Raw genomic sequence first — 26,847 nt, 5'->3', positions numbered from 1 at the left:
GACGATAAAACGTTCGTGAAGATGGATTTTGGGCAGCTTTGCGTACAAACGTTCCATTAAGCCATTGGTCGAGGTAATTTCCTTAGCAAATTAAAATTTTTGAATTCGCAAGAAAAGTGTGATCTGGTAACGTATATGTAGATGCAGACAAGCGAGTTAACGAATAGATGAAGATTGGAAAGGGGATACAAAATATCTCTTCGGTTGTGGAACAAAATTTCCAGGTTAATAGAGTGATATTCGAAGAGAATTTCGAGATTTCATCAAAACCAAATTGCTATTTTTCCTTTAAAGTGCAATAAATTACCTTCATTTTGGTTTTGTTATTTTATAAACATGGTTCCAAATAAATAAGTTCATTTTCGTCCAAATATGGCTGAAACTACTAGTCTAATCTGGCTATATCTAATATGGCTAAAGCTAAAGCCAATTGAACAATTTGTCTAAGTCAAGAAAAAAAATTATTAATTGAAAAATTCATTAGTTTGATATCCAGTGAGCTCAGAATCTTCTATAGACTATTCTAGACAGTACTACTTCAAAGAGGTTTTATTTGTTATATCTGTTCCGAAAATACAATACAAGGTTTCGGGAGGCAGGTCGCCGGAATGCTGAAAAATTTTGTGTTGACCGACTTTTTACTTTAATAGTAACAACTGAAAAAAAAATTTATGGACGCCAAATCGCAACAAAAATTAATTTTGCCCATTTTCTTCGATTATAGAAATTTTTATTTGTAAGGCCATTCTTTTCTGTGATTTTTAGTCATTTGACTGTTCAATCTGATTTCCACTCAGTCATTGTTAAACTGATAATATGGAAACATTAAACAACTAAAGAGTAAAAACTCTTCCTTAAGTGTCTTCAAGTTTTCTGAGTCTATTGCAGATAGGCAAGGGAACAAGAACAATTGTGCAAAAATGAAAATGAACTTTTCCAAGTATCGATTTAGGATGTAACAAAAATGGTGGATGTTTTAATTTAATTTGGTCTAGTTTCAGTTAAACGAAAAAGGCGTTCAGGATCGCCTTCTACCAATTATCAAGTCTCACACAGGCATAACAGAGCATAGGTCGTATAATGACGATATTGTTGTTTTTCACCTATTCAGGAAATTCTACAAACACAGCAAAAATGAACCATGACGAAGACCAAACTCCACAAAAGTTTTGAGGAGTAGGAAAATGAATTTGAGTGATCGAAATATGAAAACAAATTATCCCCTCCAATGTTATTATTTCGGCATGGAAAACAAGTTCAATTAGGTGATGTTGAAACGCAATCCTTAAAGCTTCAAGAGAAAATGAACAGAATTGTATAGAACAAATCGGTTCTCTAAGATGAATAATACCGCATTCCACCAACTGGCTATTACCAAACTAGTCAATCTAGGATTAAATGGTCCGTTTTTTAATTGGATGCAGTCATATCAAAAAGTATGTACTATAATAGTTACTATCAGTGACAGCACAGCCGTATCGTTACCAGCAAACTCGGAGGTACCTCATGGTAGTAATTTAAGACCAGTTTTATTTTTACTCTACTTTAATGATTTAAACGTTTCGGAGCACTGACTTAAACTATCATTCACCACCGATTCAATATTGTTCTATTTTATTAAAGATCATTAAGAAATCAGATTGCTGTAGAAACGGTTGAATATCTTCTCTGATTGGGGCGACCTAAATAGAGTGATATCGAATGCGGAACGTGTTCCCAACCGAGAATTTCAAAGAACACGTCGAACATACAGGCTTCTCAGATTCTAGAATTATGTTTTTTATCACAAAAAAGCTTAAATAACAACATATACTGCACCATAACTATCAGGAACACTGCAAATTTATCGATCTAGACTTGTTATCAGCTTGCCGATCCAGAGCAATCTTCGTGGCTGATTTGTTGCAATCACGAGTTCGCCGAGACATGATCAGTGCAATTTTCGCAGCAGATTTGATCTGATTGCCCTGAACTGATACAAAAGCTGAATTTAGATATTCATTCTCGCAATCTTCGATCTCATCCGACATCTCAATGCTGTCGATAGATCATTGTTCACAGTAGAAAGCTTTTAGTTTTCGTCTAAACATTCGGAGAATACGTAAACCTAGAACCTGTCAATAGCCCAAATATATGCAATTATATTTTTTTTGTATGAGAAGCCGTCGTGGGCAGAATATGACAACTTCTCGTAACTTTACTTTTGCCGGTTCGGATAGTAAATGGCAGACGACCCTTGCCTTTACTTTCTGACATATCAGAGACTCGGATGACTCGTTTCGCTAAGATGCCTAAGTTCGACTCCTCTGGCAGAAGGTAAAAGTTTAGATACGAGAAGCCTTCTGCTTACTTAAATGACCCTTGTCACGTCTCACTTTTCCGCACTTTATTCTTCACATCCTTACTTTTCCTTGAGTACTATGGCTCTATAATTTCATATTCTTTCTCTTCCTATAATCTCTAGTTAGTTTGATATCGTTAAAAAAAAACGAAAAAGTAGCAATTATTTATTCAAAGATAGCCTATTGCTTCAAAAATTATTGATTTTACGTTTAAGGCCGACGTTTCGAAGGAATATCTCTACATATTCAGAGCACTTACATCAGTCTCAGAGAGTCGACTTAAAATTGTATTTACGAGTGCATTCCTAAGACGAAACGAGAGATTCGTATTATTTATCAAATTCGCACTTTGGATATTAACAAAAAATATCGCATAAAAAAGTTAAGTGTACCTGACATTATTCTCGTAAAAATTCTTACGTTGCTATTTATTCGAGCAGTACTGTAAAACGCAGTAATCATATGTATTTTAATGATAAGATATTAAACTTTCAAAAAATAAACATACTAGTTGGTGGTTCGATCGGAGATTTACAAAATTTGTGCGGTATGTGGAAATACCAAATTATTAAGGTGTTTTTCATGCATCTGTTCATGTATTATTTAAAAAACCTTTTTTAATCCACCTAGTGGTGAAATCATGCCTTTCTCATATTACTTATATTTTCAAAAATATCACTGGAAGATTTTTTAAAAAAATTTTGTTCAAACTTGAATAAAATAAAAAACTTTCTTTGGGTATGAACTACCATAACCTTTTCAATTTGCAAACAGTTATGTCAAGTTAATATAGATTTAAATGTGACACGTTGTACAAAATTGAAATAAAAAGCAAAGCACGCTGTATATTAAGCGGTGGTGTTTTCTTCTTCCGTACCAGCACGTAACGATGCGTACCGGTTTTGCATCATTTTGTATGACGGTTTGAAAGTTTTGAAACTTATCGCCCTATAATTTCGGAACCGAAATTCGGATCCGAATGAAGTTACACAGTCTCTTTCAAGACAATGTGAGCTTTAAGTTGAATCATGATTCGTGAAAATCGGTTTACCTGTTGCTGAGAAATCAAAGTGAGTTTCGTTTCTGGAGCTTTTCTTTACTATTACCGGTGCTGTAGGAAGCGGAAACCGGGGACTAGTAGGCCCAAAGTAGATTTATATATACAACTAACAAGGTCTGCCAACTAGATGAATTTACCAGTAAGTTTTATAAAAATATGCACCTCGTATCGCTATCACTTGTGAAAAAATTCTCATGAAAATTAAAAATTTTCACTTGTCGCACAATAATACCGGGGCCGGATGTCGGATCTGGATCAACTTGTTGGGGAGAAATTTCCGAGAAAATTGAGTGCGCATTTTCTCATAGATTTGCACATATTACCTTGTAATTGCGGAATCGGAAGTCAGATAAAGAGAAAAATTCAAAAGCAAGCTATGGGACCATAGGACCTTTCGTATGAATCGAAGTTTGTGAAAATCGGTTCAGCCAACTCTGAGAAAAGTGAGTGACAATTTTATTCATATTTTTTTGGTACATACAACCCTGTAATTCCGGAACCGGAAGTTGGATCGGGATTAAATTCAATAGCAGTCTCGACGAACTGAGTCGAATAGCATATGACACTCGGCCCTCCGGGCCTCCGTTCAAAAGTCGGGTTTCACAGTGATTGCTTAGTCTTTCTATATCAGAAAGACACAAAACTCATTTTATATTTTATTACTCTTTATTACTTTATTCTAGAGCTTACGAAACAGTCTGTAAAACCATATGTCTGTAAAACCATAATAATTTTACGATTACCAACAACAGTGGGGCTCGATATTTTGATAAAATATTTGTTGCCCAGAACACGAATCGTCTTTCGTTTAATAACTTCTTCTACAACGTCGGTTTGTTCTGAGACCACCAAAGACTTGTTTTCTGATTAAATTTCGTTCTAATACTATTGATTGATAGTATTATAGACAAGCTCTACAAGAAGTAAGTTAGTTCCACAAGTGATCTCGTACGAAATTAAATCCGTGAGTGCGAATACATATTTTTCCAAATCGAATTCCAGTTTGGCTTAGTTCTCATAGGATCAAAAAGGAACACGAATCTGGAGCAGGAGTCTAAATTTTATCCCCACTCTACTGTGCATGGTGGGTGTGACTTCAGTCTCCAAAGCTTTTTTATCGTTCGGCACGCAAAAATTAGTCAGGCTGTCCATATTCTCAAAGGATCTGAATTGCATGAAATGCTTAATAATTTTTCAACCTTTTAGAACTAAATTTATGTCTGTGATAACTCGTAAATGCTTATCAATTTGAATATGAGGAAAGCACACAGTGAAATACAGGATTTTTCATAATAGTTATTGTTTTATTCGTCTTTTTTGGTAAGTTAACGCTTGATTCTATAATCCTAAGGGTAACTCTTTACACAACTAGTTACGGGGTTGTTGTCCTTAAGCACTGACAATCTCATCGATATGCAAACATCAAGAAAATTAACGACAAGTTAACGAGCTTATTATTGGTTCTCGTTGCGAAACACACGATTTTTCTGTTCAACACAAAATGGCACACATTACATCGTCTAATTTGTCTAGAAGCTAAAATAACTACTCCAACTTTACTAATCAACAACAGTCAGTAATGCAATCTAGTTTCCACTACAGTATTTCTATCAACTATGTCCCAGCCAGTCTTCTGTGACCATTTGTGCACCTTTCTCACCTATCATTATTACAGCCGCATTGGTATTTCCACTGACGATTGTCGGCATAATACCAGCATCTATAACGCGCAGTCCCGAAACGCCATAGACTCGGAGTCGGGGATCCACCACCGCCTCAGGATCCCAATGGGGGCCCATTTTGGTGGTACCGACAGGATGATAAATGGTCATCGAAATCGTTCGTGCCTGACAATCCAGATAAGCGTCCGACAGGAACTTGTGGTGCTTGCAATTGGGCAGTGGCTTTCGGTGAATCCGACTGCCGAACTGTTTGAATACCTTCGCATCCGCCACTCGTAATGCAATTTTCGCACCCTCGACTAGTGTCATGGCATCGAAAGGGTCTTGGAAGTAGTTTGGATTCATTAGCGGATAGTGGAAAGGATTTTTTGACTTCAGTCGTACCCAACCACGAGATCGAGGACGTAACAGCAATGGCATGATGGTCCAACTGTACGTGTCAGCTATTGGATGAAACACTTCCTGATACAGGTCTTCTTTAAGCCCTAGAATCTTTTTCACACGTGCTCCGCCATCCGAGTTCAACGAAGCGGGTGCCATGTGGAACTGTATATCTGGCCAGTCTTCCGATATATTTGCGAAAGGTGTGTTTACAAAAGCAACCCCTTCCAATCCTCCAAGGACAGTCATAGGACCTCGTTCATTGATTACGTAGTTCATAGTAACGGAAGCAGCTTCGAGACGATTTTGTAGAATCGCTACTGGTTTATCAACCAGAAAAGTAAGACCACCCATACCGACGTGATCCTGCATATTCTTACCAACTGGCAGATCGACTATTGTTTCAATTCCTAGTTCATCTAAATGTTCTCTCGGCCCTACACCCGACAGCATCAATATTTGCGGTGTGTTGATGGATCCTGCCGACATAATTATCTCCTTTTTAGCTTTAACAAAATGTCGTTTACCCTGACGGAAAAATTCCACCCCATTTGCTCTTTTAGTAATGGGATCAATCAACAGTTTGGTGACGTGAGCGTTCATTGCAATGTGAATATTTTTCCGCAGCCGGATGGGACGTAAGAAAGCTTTTGCTGTGCTACATCGACTGCCACGTCGAATAGTTCCCTGAGCAATCATAAACCCAGTTTGCTGGGCTCCGTTGATATCTCTATTTTCATATCCGATCTCCGTACCGGCTTCGATGAATGCTGCCACCAAGGGGGTGTGCCACGGAGCTTCCTGGATAGTAAGCAATCCCCCCGTGCCGTGGTAGGGATTGTTGGCAAGATATGGGTTTCTGTTGTCTTCTGATTTAATAAAATATTGCAATACATCGTCGTATCCCCAACCAGGGTTCCCGAGAGATTCCCAATGATTGAAATCATTTTTATTACCTCGGACGTAAATCATGTAGTTCAGTACACTGGACCCGCCGAGAACTTTTCCTCTTGGCCAGTTGCAACGGTTGTTCACCATACCCAAACATGCCAGGTTGGTTGGTTCGGTTTTGTAGGCCCAATCCAATTTACTGAGCTGCAAGTAAGCGGACAGCGAAGGAACATCGGATATCTCATTCTCATCAGGTCCGGCCTCTAGAAGCAAGACCTTCCATCGACTTATTTCTGTCAGTCTGTTCGCCACCACAGCACCCGCGGAACCACCTCCAACTACTATGAAATCATACTCCGGATACAGGGTCTGCTGATCGATCACCCGCGACTCCGGATCGACACGATCGTAACGGTAGTATGATATCGCCCCTAGCAGGAACGGTATTAGCCATAGACTAGAACCGACCACGGTGGCTGTTTTGATCACAGATGAAGCTATCAGTACATTGAATACCATCGCTGGAACGATTTAAAATAATTCGTATAACGTAAACTTAGACAATACAGGAAAAGCTAGAACTTCGTTTTGCTGGCAGTAGTACTGTCGCGTTCGTCGTCAGGAATTTGGATCTTTGCGCCAATTTTTGCTAGTAGCCCTTGTGTGATGTTGGCTTTGAGTGCGACGGAACATAGTTCACTTTGACGCGACGAATGAGTCTGAAGGCTTGGGGATGGGACAATCGAGTTTCGATGTCTTCACACCTTGGGTCCAGTGTTGCGCTACGCTCGATTCATGCACGATTCGTCCGCAAAAGGTCACTGGGTGTGTTTACCTGAAAGCAGAGAAAGAGTAAAGACTTGTTGTTAGTATATGAGATGCGTGAAAATTAACGCTTATGCTATTGCCGATATGGCTGGATAAACAGTAATTAATCATTGAATTTCTTCATTTGTTTATTTCAGGTAAGCATCGACCCTTTGTATTGTAAATCAATGAGCGGACGAGATGAAGTATATACAATTATTTTTTTGACGGTAAGTGGTTTCTTAATCGTTACTAAACATTGACAAATCGACGAAATCCTACTTTTCATGTACGTTTATCATTGTTGTTTATTCATCGAATCGATCTAAAATGAATTTACTACAAAATTGTGCGAACAGAAATAAACGGTGATGCAACTACTGATACTTATGTTTCTATGATTCAAATCCAACTGTTTCTGATTCGATTTAAATCTAGTTTGATTTTTCTTCAAACACCTGTTGTAGTCATCATCGTTTAAATAGAATTATCGCGTATTCATATTCTTGGTGGCGAATATGAATCTGCAATAACTTTCCGTAACGAGGTATGAACCCGGGTACAAGGACGGAAGACAAAGGCGCCTTAGATGCAGTCGCGAAAACCGGCTGCAGACTGGTTTCGCTGTTTGAACGATTTTTCAGCATACAGTGCAGTATGTCAACAAGGAAAGAAAAGCAGAAACTTGTTTTGACTGGGAAACTGTTTGTGGAACCGGCAAACTACGGCGGTGGTGCGCGGGAAGCTACACTGTCACTCTTTGCTTTCGACTTCTGCTTCGAATACAAAAATGCAGCGAGGGTGTTTTATAGCAGTCTTGTCTATCTTTAGGCGCTTTGCGATAATTGTTTGCCAAGATACAATACGGACTGAGACCAGTTGCGCTTGCTATGCTACCTAGCAGAATGATATAAAGGCAGAACTTACTATTTGAATACATTGTATAACTAATATTCTATTCTCAAACTCGGCACTGAGTGAACTTGCTTTGTTATTGTTTAGTTTATTTGTTTTTCAATATACTTTAGGAAGAGTGCTTTTCTAATAATATCAAAATTTCTAGTTAACATTTTAGAAGTATGTGCATCTCTCATATAAAAGTGTATTTTCAACTGCCTTCTTTGTTTAATAAAGATTAGTAAGAACAACGTCTTCCCTTTCATATGCACAGAGGTGCAAACGCATATGTTTGTAGAGACATTCGGGTAAGCATTTCTTCAAATCCGAACCTGACCCGTATCCAAGAAAAAATTAAAAATTTTCACCCGAACCCGAAAAAAGTCTCGAAACCCGAAAAACATCCGAATCCGTTGAAAATAAAAAAATTGATAAATCCGAACCCGACAGACATATCTTATTCTGTACCCGAACCCGACCAATACCCGAAACCCGACCATCTCTATTGTGGAAATACTCGTATATAAAGAATTACACTCTGTATCTTTTAAAGGGGGAAACAAGACTCATTTCGAGTGACATTAGCCGGTTCTGTGTTGTGTACATTGATAGACTCTCCATCTCTGGTCGACAATAAATTTCTAAAACTGTAAATAATTCGATCGCACCACAACTTACTGTAATAATAGAGCTTTTTAATAACTATTTATTGGAATATGAGTTAAAATTAAATTACTAAGATTTAAATTGGGTGTTCAGCCACAAGTGGTAACTTTTCAACCCTATTTTATATATATATATATATATATATATATATATATATATATATATATATATATATATATATATATATATATATATATATATATATATATATATATATATATATATATATATATATATATATATATATATATATATATATATATATATATATATATATATATATATATATATATATATATATATATACCTGATTTGGTTATTACCATGAGGGCATCATTTGCTTCCGCAATTCTGAGATTATTGTATAGGGAAAATTCTAAACCTACTTGTATTGTGTAATGGGGAAAAGGAACTTATATACTAACTTACTAACTAATACAGAGAGCGAATCGATTCAATTGACGATTGCATCGATTTTTGTCGGTATTTGCTTATAATATTATGTGACATTACATTTAATGGTTCTATATTCGTGAGTCTGTGTAACTCATTTGTACTAAACCAGGGAGGACGCTTCAAAATCATTTTCAGAATTTTATTCTGAATCCTTTGAAGCGTTTTCTTCCTGGTGGAACAACAACTTGACAAAATTGGTACTGTATAAAGCATGGCTGGTCTGAAAATATGTTTATAAATTAACAATTTGCTTTTTAGATAGAGTTTAGTATTTCTGTTTATAAGAGGATATAAACATTTAATATATTTATTACATTTTGCCTGGATTCCTTCAATGTGATCCTTGAAAGTGAGTTTTTTGTCATACGTTAAACTTAAGTATTTAGCTTGATCAGGACATGTCAATTCCAAGCCATTCAATTTGAGAATGTGATTATTGTTTGGCTTATGAGGAAAGATAATTAATTGCGTTTTTGCCGCATTTGGTTTAATTTTCCATTTTGACAGAATATCACTGAAAATATTTAAACTTCTTTGTAGGCGACTGCAGATCACTCTTAGATTTCTACCTGTGGCTAACAGACTTGTGTCGTCACAGAATAGCGATTTCTGACAACCATCGGGTAGATTTGGAAGATCAGAAGTGAAAATATTATACAAGATTGGAGCTATGCTCGAACCCTGCGGAACACCGGCTCGTACGGGTAGCAATTCAGATTTACAATTCTGATAAATAACCTGAAGAGTACGATCAGTTAAATAATTTTGAATCATTTTGATCAAATAAATAGGAAACTGGAAATCAGACATTTTTGCTATTAAACGTTTGTGCCAAACACTGTATAATGCTTTTTCTATGTCTAGAAGAGCAACCCCAGTGGATAACCTAGAAGATTTATTTGATTTTATCACGTTCGTTACTCTGACAAGTTGATGACTAGTTGAATGTTCATGACGAAATCCAAACTGCTCTGGAAAAAAATTGAATTCTCATTTATACGAGACATCATTCTCAACAAGATATTTTTTTTAAAAAGTTTACTGATAGAAGAAAGTAAGCTAATTGGTCGATAACTTGATGTTTCTGCTGGGTTTTTATCAGGTTTGAGAATAGGATTTACTTTAGCGGTTTTCCATCTTTTTGGGAGGTAAGCTAATGAAAAACACTTGTCATTACCAGGAGCCTTCATGATTTTAAGTTTCCTAATAATTGACTTAACTTCATCAAAATTCGTCTCAATAATGTCATCTTGTAATAACACTTGAGTTGAAATATGATCATATTTCATTGAGACTTCATTTTCAATAGGACTCACAACGTTCAAATTAAAATTATGGATATATGGATATGGATTTTTGAGCTATTTCGCCATTTGTAAGAAGTATTTGATTTCCTTCCTTGAGAGCAGGGGACGGCCCGTTTGGCATAAGGTCATTTGGCATAATACCGTTTGGCATAATGGTCATTTGGCATAATGCCATTTGTCATAATAATAATTGGATTTGTAAATTTTCGTATGCGTTTCGATCGAGTTATGTTGGGCAAGGAAACCTCGAACGAAATATGTGAATTTTATATTCGGTCCAAATATTTCGATAATATTAGGTGAAGTAGCATTATTACATATTTTTTATATTTAAAATTCTGTAGTAAATAGCACACTACCAAAAATCACCACTATCAAATTCGCACCCGCAGGAATCACCTCTGTCTAGTTGCGGGCGTTTGCCCGGATCACTCAAAGCTAGGAGCTATCCGAACGATCGGCAGCGAGGTCGGACAGCAGGTCATTTAAAACGATGAGGCGTAGCCGCATTAGACCTTTCAAAATTGCAGTAAATTAGAACAATTTTTATTAAGCAGCATGTTCATCTGTTATGCCAAATAACCATTATGCCAAATGTCGTTATGCCAAACGGTATTATGCCAAACGGCTTTATGCCAAACGTGGTAGCCCAGATCCCAAGACCTCTTACCCGTCCAGATTGACTTCAATTCGAATAAATTGCACATGGAAAGTGTTTCCTTTTTTACACGGTAGCGATTATTTTGCAATCATTATCTCAATTAGCAGTAACAGGTGCATTGCAAATTCGGTAAATATTGTATACGTACCTTCTTCGTTTGTTCGATTCTAGAGACAACAGAACAAGTTCTTACCAAACGATTTCCGATTTACAACTAGAAATAGAAGGCCTCTCAACCCTTGGTGGAAAAAAGTGAGCGAAATGTTTGAATATTTTGGAAATAGCGTCAAGTTTAACAATATTCAAGATGAGAAACATCTCTAGTATCAATTTCAATATTTTGTTATGTGAATGTTCCGAATCTAATGCTAAATGATTTGAAACAAATCCCTTCTCCCTGTTATCGAGAGATATATACAAAAATACATCGAGAATCATGCCATGCAATTTTATGTCACCGAATTGCTTTGATAATGAATATCGTTACATTATTTCGTATGAACAATCTATATCAGACTCAAGCTGCTCGTTCAAAATTGCTTGAACCTTTTCATTCTGCATTTAAAATTTAAATAAATAACCAGCATAATCGCTATGTCTAACATCGGACTATAGATGTATGATTTTCATCTACTTAGCTTTGAACCTGGGGCATAATTTTCATTTTCGACCTCACGAACAATTCAGATGAACTTCTAAGGCGCAGAAAAGTGCAGGATTTTTCGGAAATAGAAAAAATGCTACAAAATCAATTAATGTCAAGGTAGACTATCCAATGTCCCAGTTCGCGACATTCTTGCTTGTCGTGACCTTTCTTACATGAAACTTCTTTATCATTTCATTAAGTTCATTGGAGTTCCAATTTAATTTTTTTTTATGTTAGACTGTTTTCTCTTCCATGAGTTCTACCAATAGCCAGTTTTATTATATGAATGAAAGTGATGAACTGATACAAACAAACCTAAATAGTTATAAGATCATGTACAATATAAATGTATTTTATTTAATGTATTTTATAATAGCAAATTGCTTGATAAAAACAGTGTTTAGATTAACTGATGAGTACCAACATACTAATATGATATTCGAATTGTATTAGGTTTAAAGTACTATGTATTGTGGATGCCACGGCGAAGAAAAACTTATGTATATTACCTAAGAAATAAACGTATTTATAAAGAAAAAATATCAATTAATAGTGAACAGTTACAGCCGTTTCCTCCCACTTTCAAACTCTAGATACAAAACATTGTCTTTGCGCCAAATATTTTAAACGAAAGAAATAAAATAAATCTCACGGAACCTCAACTTGAAAATTTTTTTCAAGTTCATGTCTCATTAAAAACTTTTCAAATTCAGATCTATGATTCTGTATTTTTTTAAATATTTAATGGCATTACTGTTTCACATTATTAAAAGAATGTTTTTTCAAGTGTCTGTGCACGGGTGTGACTTTAGTTAGGACCCTAGCCCATTGCTTCATTCATGGTAATAAGAGAGCGGGCACTTTTGTCAAGCGTGGTGTTCTCAAGAGTGGCATTTACGGAAGACCAAATGCTTTCGATGAGCTTTACTGCGCAAATCACCGAAATATTCTTGTCTGCTGACATTCTTCTTGGGATGAGGATTTTTTGGGTCGTTGTTTGCACTCAATTATTCCTAAAAAAGTAACGATTCAGAGGGTTAGGTGAGAATAAAGATTTCATCCGTGTGATGTCCAGATTAATGCTAGACGCACATCTCCATCGTTTTGGTCTTACTGAGAGTAATCATTGTGTTTGTGGCGTAGGTTATCGAGATATTGATCATGTTGTAATCGCTCGTGTAAAACAACTTACATAAGCTCATCGCTCGTGTAAAACAGGAACTAGGTAATTTCGATTACCTTCTATTTTGCGAAGGAATATGATAGCTACTTGAAATAATAATATGTTATTCGAGAATAGTTATTAAAATTAACATTAGATTAATCAAAAAGAAACTTTTATTATTGTATTATGTTTCAACGAAGAAAAACAAATACTCGGTGTAGGCAAAATAGAATTAAAGGAATCAATATGGCCTCTTTGAGGTCATTGCTTTAAAAGCCATATTTATTAGTCACAACCACTGATTACTGGACCTACAATCCACAGATTGTGATGAATTCGAAACCAAAAAATGTTACCCCAGATGAACACTGGTTATGAGATGAATAGGGGAGCAGAGATAATTCTATTTTAAAATTTGCTACGCAAGTTGCGTAAACCAGATCCAGTCTACCATATCGTGGGTGAACGGACACATTACAAATATTCAAAATTATCTCCCAGCCAGTGTGTCCAATCCTGACTTACTCTCAGCTTAATGTAAGTTGTCGTATCGCCAAGTGGCGAGTTTCTTTAACGTCCGCTTCAATTTGTTGCCAGGGCTACAAGCAACTGCAGGGAAAGGCACTTCGCACGATATTTAGATTAAGATAACATAATAAGCTGCGAACAAACGACCATGCTACCAATCCCGAGTGCCACGAGTGGAGCATTCAATTTAAATAGTGTAGACGTAACAAAAGAGCCAAAGGTGTCATAAAAGGAAACTCCTAATGCAACCGCATATATGATATATGAACGTGAGGTCTCCTCCGCGAGAAGTTCCTACTCGAGTTTTTTTACCTCTGTCTCCATCCTGTTTGCTGTTGCAAATGTACACAAATTTGAATCTTGCTGGAATTATCGACAACGAGGTGATGTTTGGCAACCTGCCGAGCCTACTACCATTTGGATGTTTTATGTTGTACAAACCTGTCATGCCTGCAATCGTCCGGTCCGGTTCCGGATTATCGAGCAGCAAACATTGTCCATTCGATACAATGGGCATACAGCGTTAGTGCTTTTTTTGTCCGTTTTCCCGGTAGACTGCCTATCGGCGGTGAGTCCGGCAGGACTTTAAATGAAAACTGAAGCGGTGTAGAAAGTCGCCTGATGAATCAGTAGAGTGTTTTTTGTTGTTGGTAATTTGGTGCGTTTTTTTACACACAGAGTTGTGACATTTTTTAGCACAGCAAGTGCAATTGAAAAATTGTAAGCTTTAATCGAAGTTAAATATAAATGATAAATAAGTCTTAACTTCGATTAAAGCTTATACATTTGTAATCGTATGCTGTTGAATCATGTTGTCATTTAAGGGACGGGTAGGGTCTAACACTTTTGAAAAATCATTTATTATTTTCTTTGTATTTTCTTATAGTAAAATATTTCGAGAATGTTCTGTGAAATTTTCAAGCCTATCGAAGCAAAACTCAGCAAGTTATGTGCCTTTTTCTTTGCTTATCTCATACTGCGAAGAAGTAAGAGCTCGGTACACAGGCCCAAGATTTCTACTCCGATTGACTTCAAAACTTGACTTGAGTAATAAATTGTTTCCATTGATTTTATATACAAAAAACTTTAAACGCGTTTTTCTCGAATGCAGGTTTTGAAAGTCCGTGTCCATCGCCATTCAAAAACTACTGCACCAATTTTTTTTTTCAAATTTTGCACACACTTTCTACATATAAAAAACCAGACCCCAACGTTTTCCTTTTCGTTGTTTGTTACTTTGGGGAGGTTTTACAGCTACAAAATGGCGGATTTTTTCGTGAAAAATCGTAATTTTCACTTTGCACAACCACCAAAAATAAAAAAAATAAAAAAAATCAAACAGAAAAATTGGGGTCTAGAAGAACTTCTTCTCTTTTTATACTGCTTTGATTTGTTCACTTCTGATTAGTCTGCGCTGAGATACAGTGGACACCGCAAATCATGATTTTTAAGAAGTGCCCTCAAAAATACCTCTTCACTGACTTATTTCTCAATATTTTTCCACGCAAAAACTACAGAATAATTCTAGAAAAAATTCGCAAAAATGATGATTTTTTTCATGGTTTAGACCCAGCCCCCCCTTAAAGCGTTAATGCTCGTTGAATCTTCGTTTGGTAGTAAATATTTTTCAAGTTTATTTCTATCGAGGTTTATTTCAATCGCAGGAGGCTAAAATCGATCAATAAAACTCTACTACCAAGCAATTTTTCAATAGATTGCAAATTTTGCACAAGGATTCATCGAATTTCGGGCTACTGTTTAATCAGTCCATTACGGAATCACCGAACAGCGTCAAACAGCATAACTTCCAATTAAGGAAATTATGACCGATCAAATTACCGAATAAGCTGGTCAATCAAATTTTTATTACCACAACCGAGGCCCGGAAGCCATTACTGAGCGGACCCACCTGACCAGTATCAAACAGTGTTTTGCACCTCAACGGAATTCACGCTGTCAATCAACCTGAATATCATCAATATGGTAGTTTCATTTAGCGAAAGTAGAACAGGAAATTAAATAATGAACAGTAGCCACACACCTTTCTCGGTAGATCCCACCGTGTGGCACATCCAATTACAGCAATTGAAACTATTTATAGAATGGCATCGTATCCTGTTTACAACAACTGGTCCATGGAGGGAAAGGATACCATATCGTCTACTGTTGCATTGAAAGTAATATGAGTAGAATGCTATTGAATACACACATTGTGTTGGTGAAGCAAAAAAAATAGGAGTTTCAGACTCAAACACTAATAATATTCCGCTATTCAATTGTAAATAAATCACAGGAAACTTTCGATGCTTATATTTCTTTGGTTATAATCCTCAATGACGATTTTATTTCACCTCTTTATCTCCCTGTCGTATCTCATAAGGTGTGTTAAATGCGCTCGATCGATCCACAATCTTCCCATCAACTCTAAGAAATCATTAATCTGACGTCAGGGTTTCATTATAATTTCCAAACCTGCACTTCGCATCCCCTGGCGCATTATTCGAGCTTATGTTCATTGCATCACGTAGTAACCCCAAGAGATTGATTTCATTTAATCAACGTATAATTTGGGATAATGTTCATCTGTGGAATTCATTCCGTCTAACTCGTCTACGTAATCGAACTGAAAAGCATAAATATAATGCAATATCCCGCTTGTTCAATTATGGCCGACCGACGGGGCCTCCGATGAGAAAACTGGTGTGTCATCATCATCTCATCGAGAAAAATTTTTCATAGGGTGCATACTGCTTACTCTGTTGTTCGGTTGTGTGCTTCTTAGCCGTATAAAAATTAAATTTATCAGAATTTAAATTTCATGTGTTTTCATTACATTATACAGACTGGCTCTGCAATTTTTCCAAACATTAGCGGAAAATAATGTCCATTTCTTCATCGCATTATAATGTACATAGTCGCGCGTTAGAAATTAATGCGCTTGTGCTTGCTAGAAATGAGCCCATTGTGTATCTCGGAAGCCATTGAAAAGCAAATAAGAATTTGTTAGTAAATTACATTATAATAACAGGAAGAAAACTCCATGCCTATTTGCGGTCCAACCAAACTGTTTATGACCTGGTGTTTCTTGAGCTGGGTCTTCTATAGTCTAGCTACAGCACGGCACTGGCATTTGCAGCCGGCTTCAATTTAAAGTAACTGCTTATTCATTCTGCAAAGCAAGCCAATCCAGTTGATAAAGCTTATTGAATCCACTTGGCAAAAAGTTGAAATCTTTCTTATATTACTTCGCGGTTGCAATTCGGATTCTGTAGATTTGTGTAATATACGAGGTCTGTTCAAAAATTTTTTAATTTTTTAATTGCGCGCGTCTGGAGAGTCCGGTGGTCAAAAATTTTTTTTTATTGTGTTGGTACATATGTCCCTAATGTATGGTGAAATTTTCAGCTGTATTCATTGTTTACATTTTGTCTTGTAGCGGCTGGTGTAGACGTGTTTTTTTGAGCTCGGCGATTTTTGTTAGTTTAAACAATGGAAGAATGGAAGAGTCAAAGAATTTGTATTAAATTTTGCGTGAAAAATGAAATAAAGTGTAACCAAGTGTGCGAAATGTTACAGAGAGCCTACGGTGAGTCTACTATGAAAAAAACAAGTGTTTACGAGTGGTATAAGCGTTTCCAAGATGGCCGCGAAGACGTTGAAGACGACGAACGCTCCGGTCGACCCAGCACGTCAATAATCGATGAAAATGTGGGAAAAGTGGAAAAAATGATTATGGATGATCGCCGAATCACTATTAGAGCAGTTGCTGATGAAGTTGGCATATCAGTTGGCTCATGCCATCATATTTTTTCAAATGTTTTGGGCATGAAACGAGTGGCAGCAAAATTCGTTCCAAAACTGCTGAATTTTGATCAAAAAAACAAACGCATTACCATCGCCCCAACCTCCGTATTCACCAGATATCGCTCCGTGTGATTTTTTCCTGTTCCCAAAGTTGAAGAGACTCATGAAAGGACAGCGTTTTTCATCGATTGAAGAGGTAAAGGCAGAATCGCTGAGAGTGCTACAGAGCATTACAAAAAGTGACTATCAGGGGTGTTTCGAAGACTGAAAAAAACGCTGGCATAAGTGTATTATATCTAGGGGGGATTACTTTGAAGGGGACCATATAGATGTAGACGAATAAATAAATATTTTTTTAGAAAAAATAAAATTCCGGGTACTTTTTGAACAGACCTCGTATATGATTGAGACAAACGGAATTTACGGTGTTTCGGTAAATGGCTGTTGTGATTGATATGTCCATTTTAAGAGATTGGGAAAGCTGTCATATTGACAAGCAAGTGCTCAGAATCATCTGGAGCCGGTCATCAATAGATGCGTCTTTGTATAAATACGTTTATTTCAAAAAACTATATACTTTAACTTTTTTTATTGAAGGTCCAACATAATAAACTACCTTAAATTTTTTATAAATTAATTTAATAATAATTAATCGGTTTCAGAAAAAGTTTCATATTTTGAAACATATATTTCTATAAACTATTCTTGAATATCATATTGGTTTCCTTCGTTTCGACATTTGGGATCTCTTCTTTCACTTGAGTGAAAAACTACTGTAAATTATGTTAAATTCATTTTTATTATACATTTGGTCTGTGGGTGCTTTTATTTATTTTAGGTTTGTTTGTTTGTCGAAACGACATGATCAATATCGTGATAACCTCGGCTACAAGCAAAGCAAAGTCTTGGTATTACATTCATGTGTACTGTGTTCCCTTGTAGTCGATGTTCAACAAATATCATTAGTTATAGATGGTTTATTACCAGTTTTACATGGCTAAGCGTGTTTTCTCAGAATTAATTTGTAGTCTGCTTATTGAGAAATAGAGATCAGTTGTTCGTTAACGTAAACCACCAAAGGGGGTCTCCTTTGATAAACATCGAGCTAAATTGTTTTTAATACTGTGTAATCACATGGCTTCCGGTCTTTTTCTCGTAGGCAACGATGGAAAGTAAAAGAATAATTCGTTTTTTTCGATGAACGTTTTAAATTGGTTGTGTCAACGGAAAATCTCATAAGTATGTTTCCGCCAAGACAACATTTTTGCTTTCTTTTAGAACATCTGCAAATTTACCTTTAAGGATAAGAAAAAAAAACAAAAAATCCAAAATGTCGAGCATATTGAATATCTCCCAAGGCTGGTTTAAAAAATTTTCCATTCTTTTCACACGATATCAAAAGTTGAACTCTGATATATCCAAGTAACACCTCAAGTTGATCAGAAGATTTCTTTCAAGTACCTCAGATTTTTTCCGGCTGCTCGGCCATCCATGGAAGTTGACCATCAATGTCAACTTCCCTCTCTGAGCAGACTAGATAGCCGTATAGTGTCGGTAGCGGTTTCCCAACTGGCTAAGAATAACACTACGGTCCACCTGTACCGTTGGTATAAGTCCACCAAACAGGTAAGCCGTGTGCCATCCGACGGAATTATTTTGTACCAAGAATTGATCCACTGGTTTCCTGTTCCATGTCGTGAAAGGCCACAAAAACAGGAACTCCTAAGTCAAAGTGTATTTCCGTGCCGATGACTGAATGGCTGCAGGAGGTTAAACAATGCAGTCGTGAACGGAATATCTTGGGGTTTTCCCTTACTGTGTTAAGCGAAGCTCTGGCACAATGGACGACTTCTTTCTTCGCAACTCGTGGGATTTAAATGATTAAAACATTTAAAAAAATCCTGACATGGTTCGCTATAGGCGATTATAAGCCAATATATCTGGTTTCTTCTAATTGTTGTACGATAAGTGCTGGAGATGGAGTGTTCTTTACTCTAATTGATAATGGTTAGAGTGGCACAAATCAATCTCCAGCATAAACGTACAGCAACTATAAATCTATCCAGACTTCTGCAAGAAGGTAAAGCTTCTATAGCTTTGGTTCAAGAACTATATTTCCAAAAGGGAAATTTCTACATTGGAAAATTGTTAAACCCAGTCTTTGTTGCCCTCAACAAGAACGGTATGACTAATCCACGTGAAATGCCTCGAGCATGCATACTTGCAAATAGTGCTCTCGATGTTTCTCTCATATCGAAGCTCACAACTCGGGATATTTGTGCTGTCACAGTTGGTATGACTATTGATGGCATAGACAGAAAATATGTCTATTGTTCGGCATATTTGCCGCATAACCAACCTTCGCCAAGCGATGACTTCAAAAAGGTATCATACTGCTGCAAAAGTGATTAACCGCTTGTAATCGGCAGTGACATAAATGCTCACCATATCATTTGGGGCAGCACAGATGTAAATTTGAGAGGTTCTGATATGATGGAATTTGTGAGCAGTACAAACCTGCACCTAGTCAATGCAGGAAATCGTCCAACTTTTGCGAGATCTGGAAGAGAGGAGGTTTTGGACGTAACTCTCTGCTCTGATAGAATTGCGCATGAGTTGGTGAATTGGCTCGTCTCCGATCAGCTCGAACCTTCGTTGTCTGATCATAAGTACATCTTCTTTGATCATTCAAACGTTTGATATTATCACATATCGTAATCCAAACTGGGACCTCTATGAAGAGGGCTTGGCGACTAGATTTTACGGATACCATCCAACAATTGAAACCCCACTTGATTTGGAAAATGTTGTCGACAAGACAAACTCACTCATAGTTGCAGCATATGAAGCGGCTTGTCCACTTCGGATTGTGCGAGCTACTAGAGGAACTCCTTGGTGGAATGCTGAACTTGCTAGACTAAGGAAACTATGCAGAAGAGCTTGGAACCACCGACGCAGAGATGGGTCGGAGGCATTCGTGTCGCCTCGAAGGGCTTACAAAAATGCTCTACGATCGTCTGAGCGAAGTGGTTGGAAAAGCCTCTGCACAAATGTCTCTAGTCTCAACGAGGCTAACAGATTAAATAAGTTACTTTCGAAGTCTAAGAACTTTAATGGAATTTTCTCAGTGTTACAGTGTGTTGCAGAACAGAACATTTCAAACATGTTTTGAAGAAACTACTTACTTTTAGTCTTGCGACTGGATATATTCCAAGAGCCTGGCAGGAAATAATTGTCAAATTAGGGGACGGGTGTAGCGTGATGGGTAAGTCGATGCCTTTCACGCCGCCCGCCTGGGTTCGATTCCCAACCCCGCACATAGGGTCAGAAAGTTTTTCTGGCCCGAAGAGGCGAATGACATTAATGTTAAAGCCTCTATAATTGAAACATAAAAAAAAATTGTCAAATTTATTCCCAAAGGCGGTCGCGACACTTATGAGGAAGCGAAGAGTTTCAGGCCTATCAGTCTAAGCTCATTTCTTCTTAAAAAAGTGGAACGCATAGTAGATCACTATATCAGGAATGTTAGTTTGGGCGTGCATCCGCTACATGGAATGCAACATGCTTACCAGCGTGGAAAGTCCACTACAACCCTGTTACATAATGTTGTGTACAACATTGGAAAAGCTTTCTCACAAAAGCAATCTTGCTTGAGAGTTTTCCTAGGTATTGAAGGTACCTTTGATAACGTGTCTTTCAATTCAATTCTGGAAGCAGCCCGTGGTCATGGCATACCTTCAAGTATCACAAATTGGATACACGCAATACTTAGCAATCGACTTCTTTGTTCATAGCTTCGGCAAACAGAGATTAGAAAGCTGAGTCGTGGGTGTCCTCAAGGTGGTGTACTATCCCCACTTTTATGGAACCTAGTCGCTGATGGTTTGTTAAGGAAGCTTAATAACCTTGGATTTCCGACTTATGGTTTTGCCTACGATTATCATATATTGATGACCGGTATAAGCATTACCACTCTCATTGATTTAATGCAGCAAGCCCTGCGATCTGTTGAACAATGGTGTTGTCAGGTTGGATTATCTGTAAATCCGGGCAAAACATCAATGGTTCTTCTCACTAATCGTAGGATAATCACAGGAGCTCGTCCGTTACAGTTCTTTGGCTCAGAGGTCACTGTGGTCGATCAAGTTAAATACGTCGGGGTTATTCTTGACTCAAAACTGAATTGGTCTGCTCACATTGACTTCAGAATTAAAAGAGCTTGCATGGCTTTCGGCCAATGCAGACGAGCTTTTGGAAAATCATGGGGACTCAAACCCAGATATATTCATTGGATCTACACAACTATTGTTGGACCAATTTTAGCATATGGATGTCTTGTATGGTGGCAGAAAGGAGAAGTCGCGACAGTTCAGTCATAGCTAAATCATCTCCAAAGGATGGTCCTAATGACGATAACAGGAGCATTCACGACAACTCCTACTCCTCTTGGGGCGCTACTGTGCAATAAATCACTACATGTGTTCCTAAAACAAGAAGCGTTATCTTGTGCATACCGTCTTAAGGTTACAGGGCTTTGGAACAGTAACCCATTAGATTATGCTTCCAGCCACACTCGCTTGTGGTCTCAAATGGTTACGTGGAATTTACTCGCTCCTAGTGACCTAACTCTCACATGCAGTTTTCCTTTCAAAACATTCAATGTGAAGTATCCTCTTCGTGAGGAATGGTTGTCTGGTTGTCTGGAACGACAACTTGATGAACACATAGTTTGTTATACGGACGGTTCTCTGTTGAATGGTCGTGCTGGAGCTGGTGTCTATTGTCGTAAAATGAAGCTGGAGCAGTCTCATTCACTTGGTAGATACTGTACTGTGTTCCAAGTAGAAATTTACGCGATTCTGTGTGGAGTACAATCGGCACTTCAGCAGAGGATCTGTGGTAAACGAATTTATTTGTGTTCCGACAGTCAGGCAGCCTTAAAAGCACTCAGTTCGAATGACTCACGGTCGAATCTAGTGATCGCATGTCGAACTCAAATTGAAGACCTCAGCATTTCAAATGCTGTTTACTTCTTATGGGTACCCGGCCATTCTGGTATTACTGGAAATGAATGGGCTGATGAGTTGGCTAGAACTGGTGCAACGAATGATTTCGTTGGTCCTGAACCAGCTTTACCACTTTCAACTAGTTGGATAAAGCACAAGATTCGTTCTTGGGCTGCATCCAAACATGCCAGCTACTGGCGCAGCTTGCAAACTTGCGCTCAGACAAAAGCATTTCTACCAGATTTAAATCTGAAAATGTCAAAGTGTCTACTGCATTTCTCCAAGAATCATTGCAGTATTCTGGTCAGAGCTCTGACTGGACATTGCAAACTCAATTATCACATGGCTACTACTCAACGTGCTGAGTATTATTCGTGTGATTTGTGTGAATGCGATTATGGTACTTCATATTATCTGATATGTAACTGTCCCGCATTGACGCAGCTACGTATCCGGGTTTTTGGTTCTCCATACATGGTTGAGTCTGTGTATGTGGAGCTAAAATAGAAGGATATTCTCTCGTTTCTCACCCAACGTGGTAAGGAGCTATAGTCAGAAGGGTTCATCGTTCTTCCTGGAGTGAATGATTCGTTTTTGTATTCACCTCAAATAGGGTTTAGCAGATTGTTTGCAATCCTTTAGAGGGTATCGAATTTACTTCTGCTCGTACATACTGCGAATCGTTCTGCATTCTTCCGGGAGTGCAGAATGGTGTCGCTTTTGTAAGATCTCTAAATCCTCTCGGGGGTTGGAGGTTTTATTAACTAAATGTGATCCCCAGCAGATTGTTCAGCATCCCTTAGGGGTGCAGAATTTACTTCTGCTTTTATGTGTTTTTGTGTCGTCAATTTTTCCCATCCTTTTAGTCCAACCTTTACCATTTCCTTTCAATCCTTCCCTCTTATATATCGGAAAAATGATGCTTAAAACAAATTGATGGCAAGGCACAAATCTCCTAATATCAAGGGGAACGTGCCATTTGAGCCGATTTGTTCTGATTCCTGATTCCTGAAACACCTCAAGTTGATCAGAACATTTCTTTCAAGTACCTCAGATACTGTGAGAATGATAATATTTTAAAGGTTCATACACTTCTCTGTAGAACATCTAACAAAATAAAAAAAAGGTTCTTTTTGACTGGCTTAGCTGATTTATAAATCATTTCACCGGATCGTACACTTGTCTTAATACCGTTATTGGAGTTGAATAAAAATAAAGACAAATGAAAGGTGAATGCGTTTACGCCCGTTTTGTTAGCCTACAATCATACTTCTGAAATATGTAGGGTAAGGGCTCCCTATTTCATCTCATTTGTAAGAACGTCGCCTCAAAACCTCGATTTAGTCACTAAAATCACTGTAACTATTTCATATTACTACTTCATTCGCCTTGCTCCACGTTGAAAATTGATTCACATTTCTTGAAAATTCAAGTAATATGTATAAAACAGCTAAAAACACTAATGATGACTACTCTGCTCCTAATTTCATCTCAATGGATTTTTATCCATCCTATCGTTGATCTTTTATTCATCCTATAAATTAGCAATGGCGACAGCAATCAAAACAAAATATTCCACTATTACACTCTCACACGCATTCGCATGGCTGCCAGATGGCTGACTAAACGCTGCCAGCTGGAAAAATATGGCTTGCAGACATTCTGGTGACCGACTGCCTTACCGCTGCCAGATATACAACTCAAACGACCGTACCCACCAGGATTTTTCCACATTATTATTATTGGTAAAAAAAATTACTCGTTGAATTATCTAATTAATGATGACTTACGGAGATCTAAAGAACTATCTTTTAACATCATTTTATTAGTGAAAACAGATAGAACAGATATAGACTTTCTATGCAACGTAATATATATTTTCTATGAAAATATCTGGCATCTCTGTGCACAGCCGATGAAACACACACACTTCACAGCGTTATGTTGACGTATAGCGGAATGAAATCAGTGCTACTAGATTTGCCACAATGGTTATTTCATTAGTATTTAACACGCTCTTTCTGGTAATATTCGAAGCCAAAACAGTTTTATTTAAATATTAATAACATAATTAAACTAATGTCACGGATACCAAAAACATACTTTTTGATAATAATTTGAAGAAGAAAAACAATTTATTTTTTGTAACAATATGAGATAACTTGGCAACTTTGCGAAACCGAATGAGATCAAAACAAAGTGCATCCTTCGTAAAATGGTTGGTCATTGATCCGGCACACCGACAAATTTGCTAGAATATCCATCTCCAAGAAGGAATGCTCATCATGAAGTTCCAGATTTTTTTTTGGGAAGATTTGGTATCCTGTCATTAACTCGATTAGTTTTAGTCTAGTGCAAACACAATAATTATGTTTAATTGTCCTTGATTAGAGTTAACCAATCGTACAGATTTCGGCTATATAACTAAACACTAATGTTACCTTAATAATATTGTTTATTTAAACTTGTCTTGGCTAATCAAATAGATGATAAACACTGAAACAATGACAACAAACATCTATTGGATTATTCTGACCTTACTGTGTGCGATGATATTAGCGTCTAAGAAAGTCCGTTACTCGCAACGATCTTCTTGGAACGTTGAACTCTTTCAAGAATTCTTTGAAGTAGCATGGAGCAATCGATGCTATCAGTCAGTAAATCAAAAACGAAGAACCATAGATATACTCGTCTATTTTGCAGGGTCCATAGGTTGCTGAGAGCACAGCGATTCTCGTAGCGTGGTAATTGAAAATGATTCTGCCAAGGTAGTCGTCGAAGAGCTAATCGAACGAAACACTTTTGAACCATTTAAATCCGCTCGATGTGAACTTTGTGATGCGGAGCCCAAATTGTAACTCCGTATTCTAGAATACTGCGTACTATGGCGATGTAAACTGTTTTGAGACAATACAAATAGTTAAAATCTTGAGTGTTGCTTTTAATGAGTCCCAAAACTGTTAAGGATTCTGCAGTAACGAAAGCAAACTGTTCGATGAAGCGGAGCTTGCGATCGAGAATAATGCCCACGTTTTTAACAGAGTGAAAGTCGTAGCAGGTAAGTTCAGTAAATACATCGGTAGACTCCTCAGGTACGATTCTGACAAAGGTAGTGAGTTGTTGCTTAGCACACTTTGAAAGAATGACGAGAATAGATTGGTCACGATAGTGGACATTAACTGGAATTCCAGCGTAATAACGATAAATTGTAGTGACCTGTAACTACAACCCTACCACGATCACCAAATTTACTGTAAAGCTCATTCACACTAGAGGCATGTTGTTCAAATAGTGAAAGATCGGAGTTTTGTTGTCTCGAAACGAGTTCTGTTGTCTCCGAACACACTAGAGCATTATCATATCAAGAAATATTGGACTTCAGCGAAGGATTTTTTGGATTTTGTTTGTCTCATTCATTTCGAGTTCAGTGTCTATTCGACGTAAGGTAACGACTTCGAGAAAGGACTCATTTTTTTCAGAATTCGAACGAATGTAATACCTTTCTTATTTGAGAAAAGCGTAAAACGACCATCAATCGATTTGGTCACCAACACACTCGGATACAGACAATAGAGTAGCTTGTAAGCGGGACTAATTTGGTTGATTCATTCATGGATTACGAATGTGCAGTAATGTTGATTGACGTGAAAGTAATGAGCTATTCCAAGTGGATGTTAATTACGTTATAAATTAGTTTATAGTTAAAGAATTTTATAGAATATAGAATTTTTTGACATTAGAATAATGCTTCGCAATCAACTTAGATTGAAAAAATTACCGATTTTTATTCAACAGCCCGCATAAACGAATACCGTTAACTAATTATATCAGATATCGTCAAACGTTCAAGAACATGTTTTGGATTATACATGGAACATTTTATTGTGCTGATCAAATCGTATTTGTGCATGCGGGTTTGAATTTTCGTAACATATAAACTTAGCTAAGAAATATTTAATAAATTGATGCAATTATTTCACTACATGCATTCAGCACCTTTGCAATCCTCTATCGGTTTATCCATGACCTGATGCGGGTTGCAACATAAATAAACAATAATAGCTCATTTAAGTAAATGTTGTCTATGTTTAAACCACATGTGGTATGTTACCCAGACAAATATTATTCCGCTTTAAAACATGCAAAAACCCGACATATGCAAAATTCAATAACTCAGATGCCTTTCGCGCACTTAATTGCGATGCTCTACTACCATTTGATTCATTGTAACACAAGTAATCGAATTGCTCACCCGCATATAACTCACACGCTATCATCGTTTATTGAGCAATTATTATATCGACAAGGCCACCATTTGCCACCGTAACCGAAGAAAGAGAACAACAATAATGTTGGAAACAGTGTTTTTGTTTTTCTTCTTCTTTTCTTGAGACGTGGCCTTCAACGCCCGAGCAACAATGGGTTAGTGGGTTCAAGACTGGCTCCCCGCTTCTTGTTGCTACTCTCACTGTCGGGCTGCACAATGATGAACGGGCGATAAAAAGCAACCGAACGCCAATCCAAAACGAAACGCGAAATCAGGTCAAA

The 26,847-nt window shown here is 37.3% G+C and overlaps 2 protein-coding genes across 8 annotated transcripts in view; one reads left to right on the top strand and one right to left on the bottom strand.

Annotated features, from left to right (window-relative positions):
- Nucleotides 1-26,847, top strand: part of LOC131427964 (flotillin-2) — a 475,383-nt gene that overhangs the window by 115,410 nt on the left and 333,126 nt on the right. The window lies entirely within an intron of this gene.
- Nucleotides 4,686-26,847, bottom strand: part of LOC131427959 (glucose dehydrogenase [FAD, quinone]) — a 35,044-nt gene continuing 12,882 nt past the window's right edge. Inside the window, exons 3-4 of one of the 2 annotated variants that reach the window (XM_058591564.1) lie at nucleotides 6,939-7,191; nucleotides 4,686-6,877 (exon numbers count right to left, since the gene is read on the bottom strand). In XM_058591564.1, coding sequence (XP_058447547.1) covers nucleotides 5,013-6,875 — 1,863 coding nt within the window. In that variant the 5' untranslated portion in view covers nucleotides 6,876-6,877; nucleotides 6,939-7,191 and the 3' untranslated portion in view covers nucleotides 4,686-5,012. Of the gene's footprint in view, nucleotides 7,192-7,445; nucleotides 7,739-26,847 lie in introns of those variants that run through there. The other variant, XM_058591565.1, reaches the window with a different exon arrangement.

The sequence above is a fragment of the Malaya genurostris genome, chromosome 2 (assembly GCF_030247185.1).
Source record: "Malaya genurostris strain Urasoe2022 chromosome 2, Malgen_1.1, whole genome shotgun sequence".
Lineage (NCBI taxonomy): Eukaryota > Metazoa > Arthropoda > Insecta > Diptera > Culicidae > Malaya > Malaya genurostris.
This window is presented reverse-complemented; position numbering and strand designations above follow the sequence as displayed.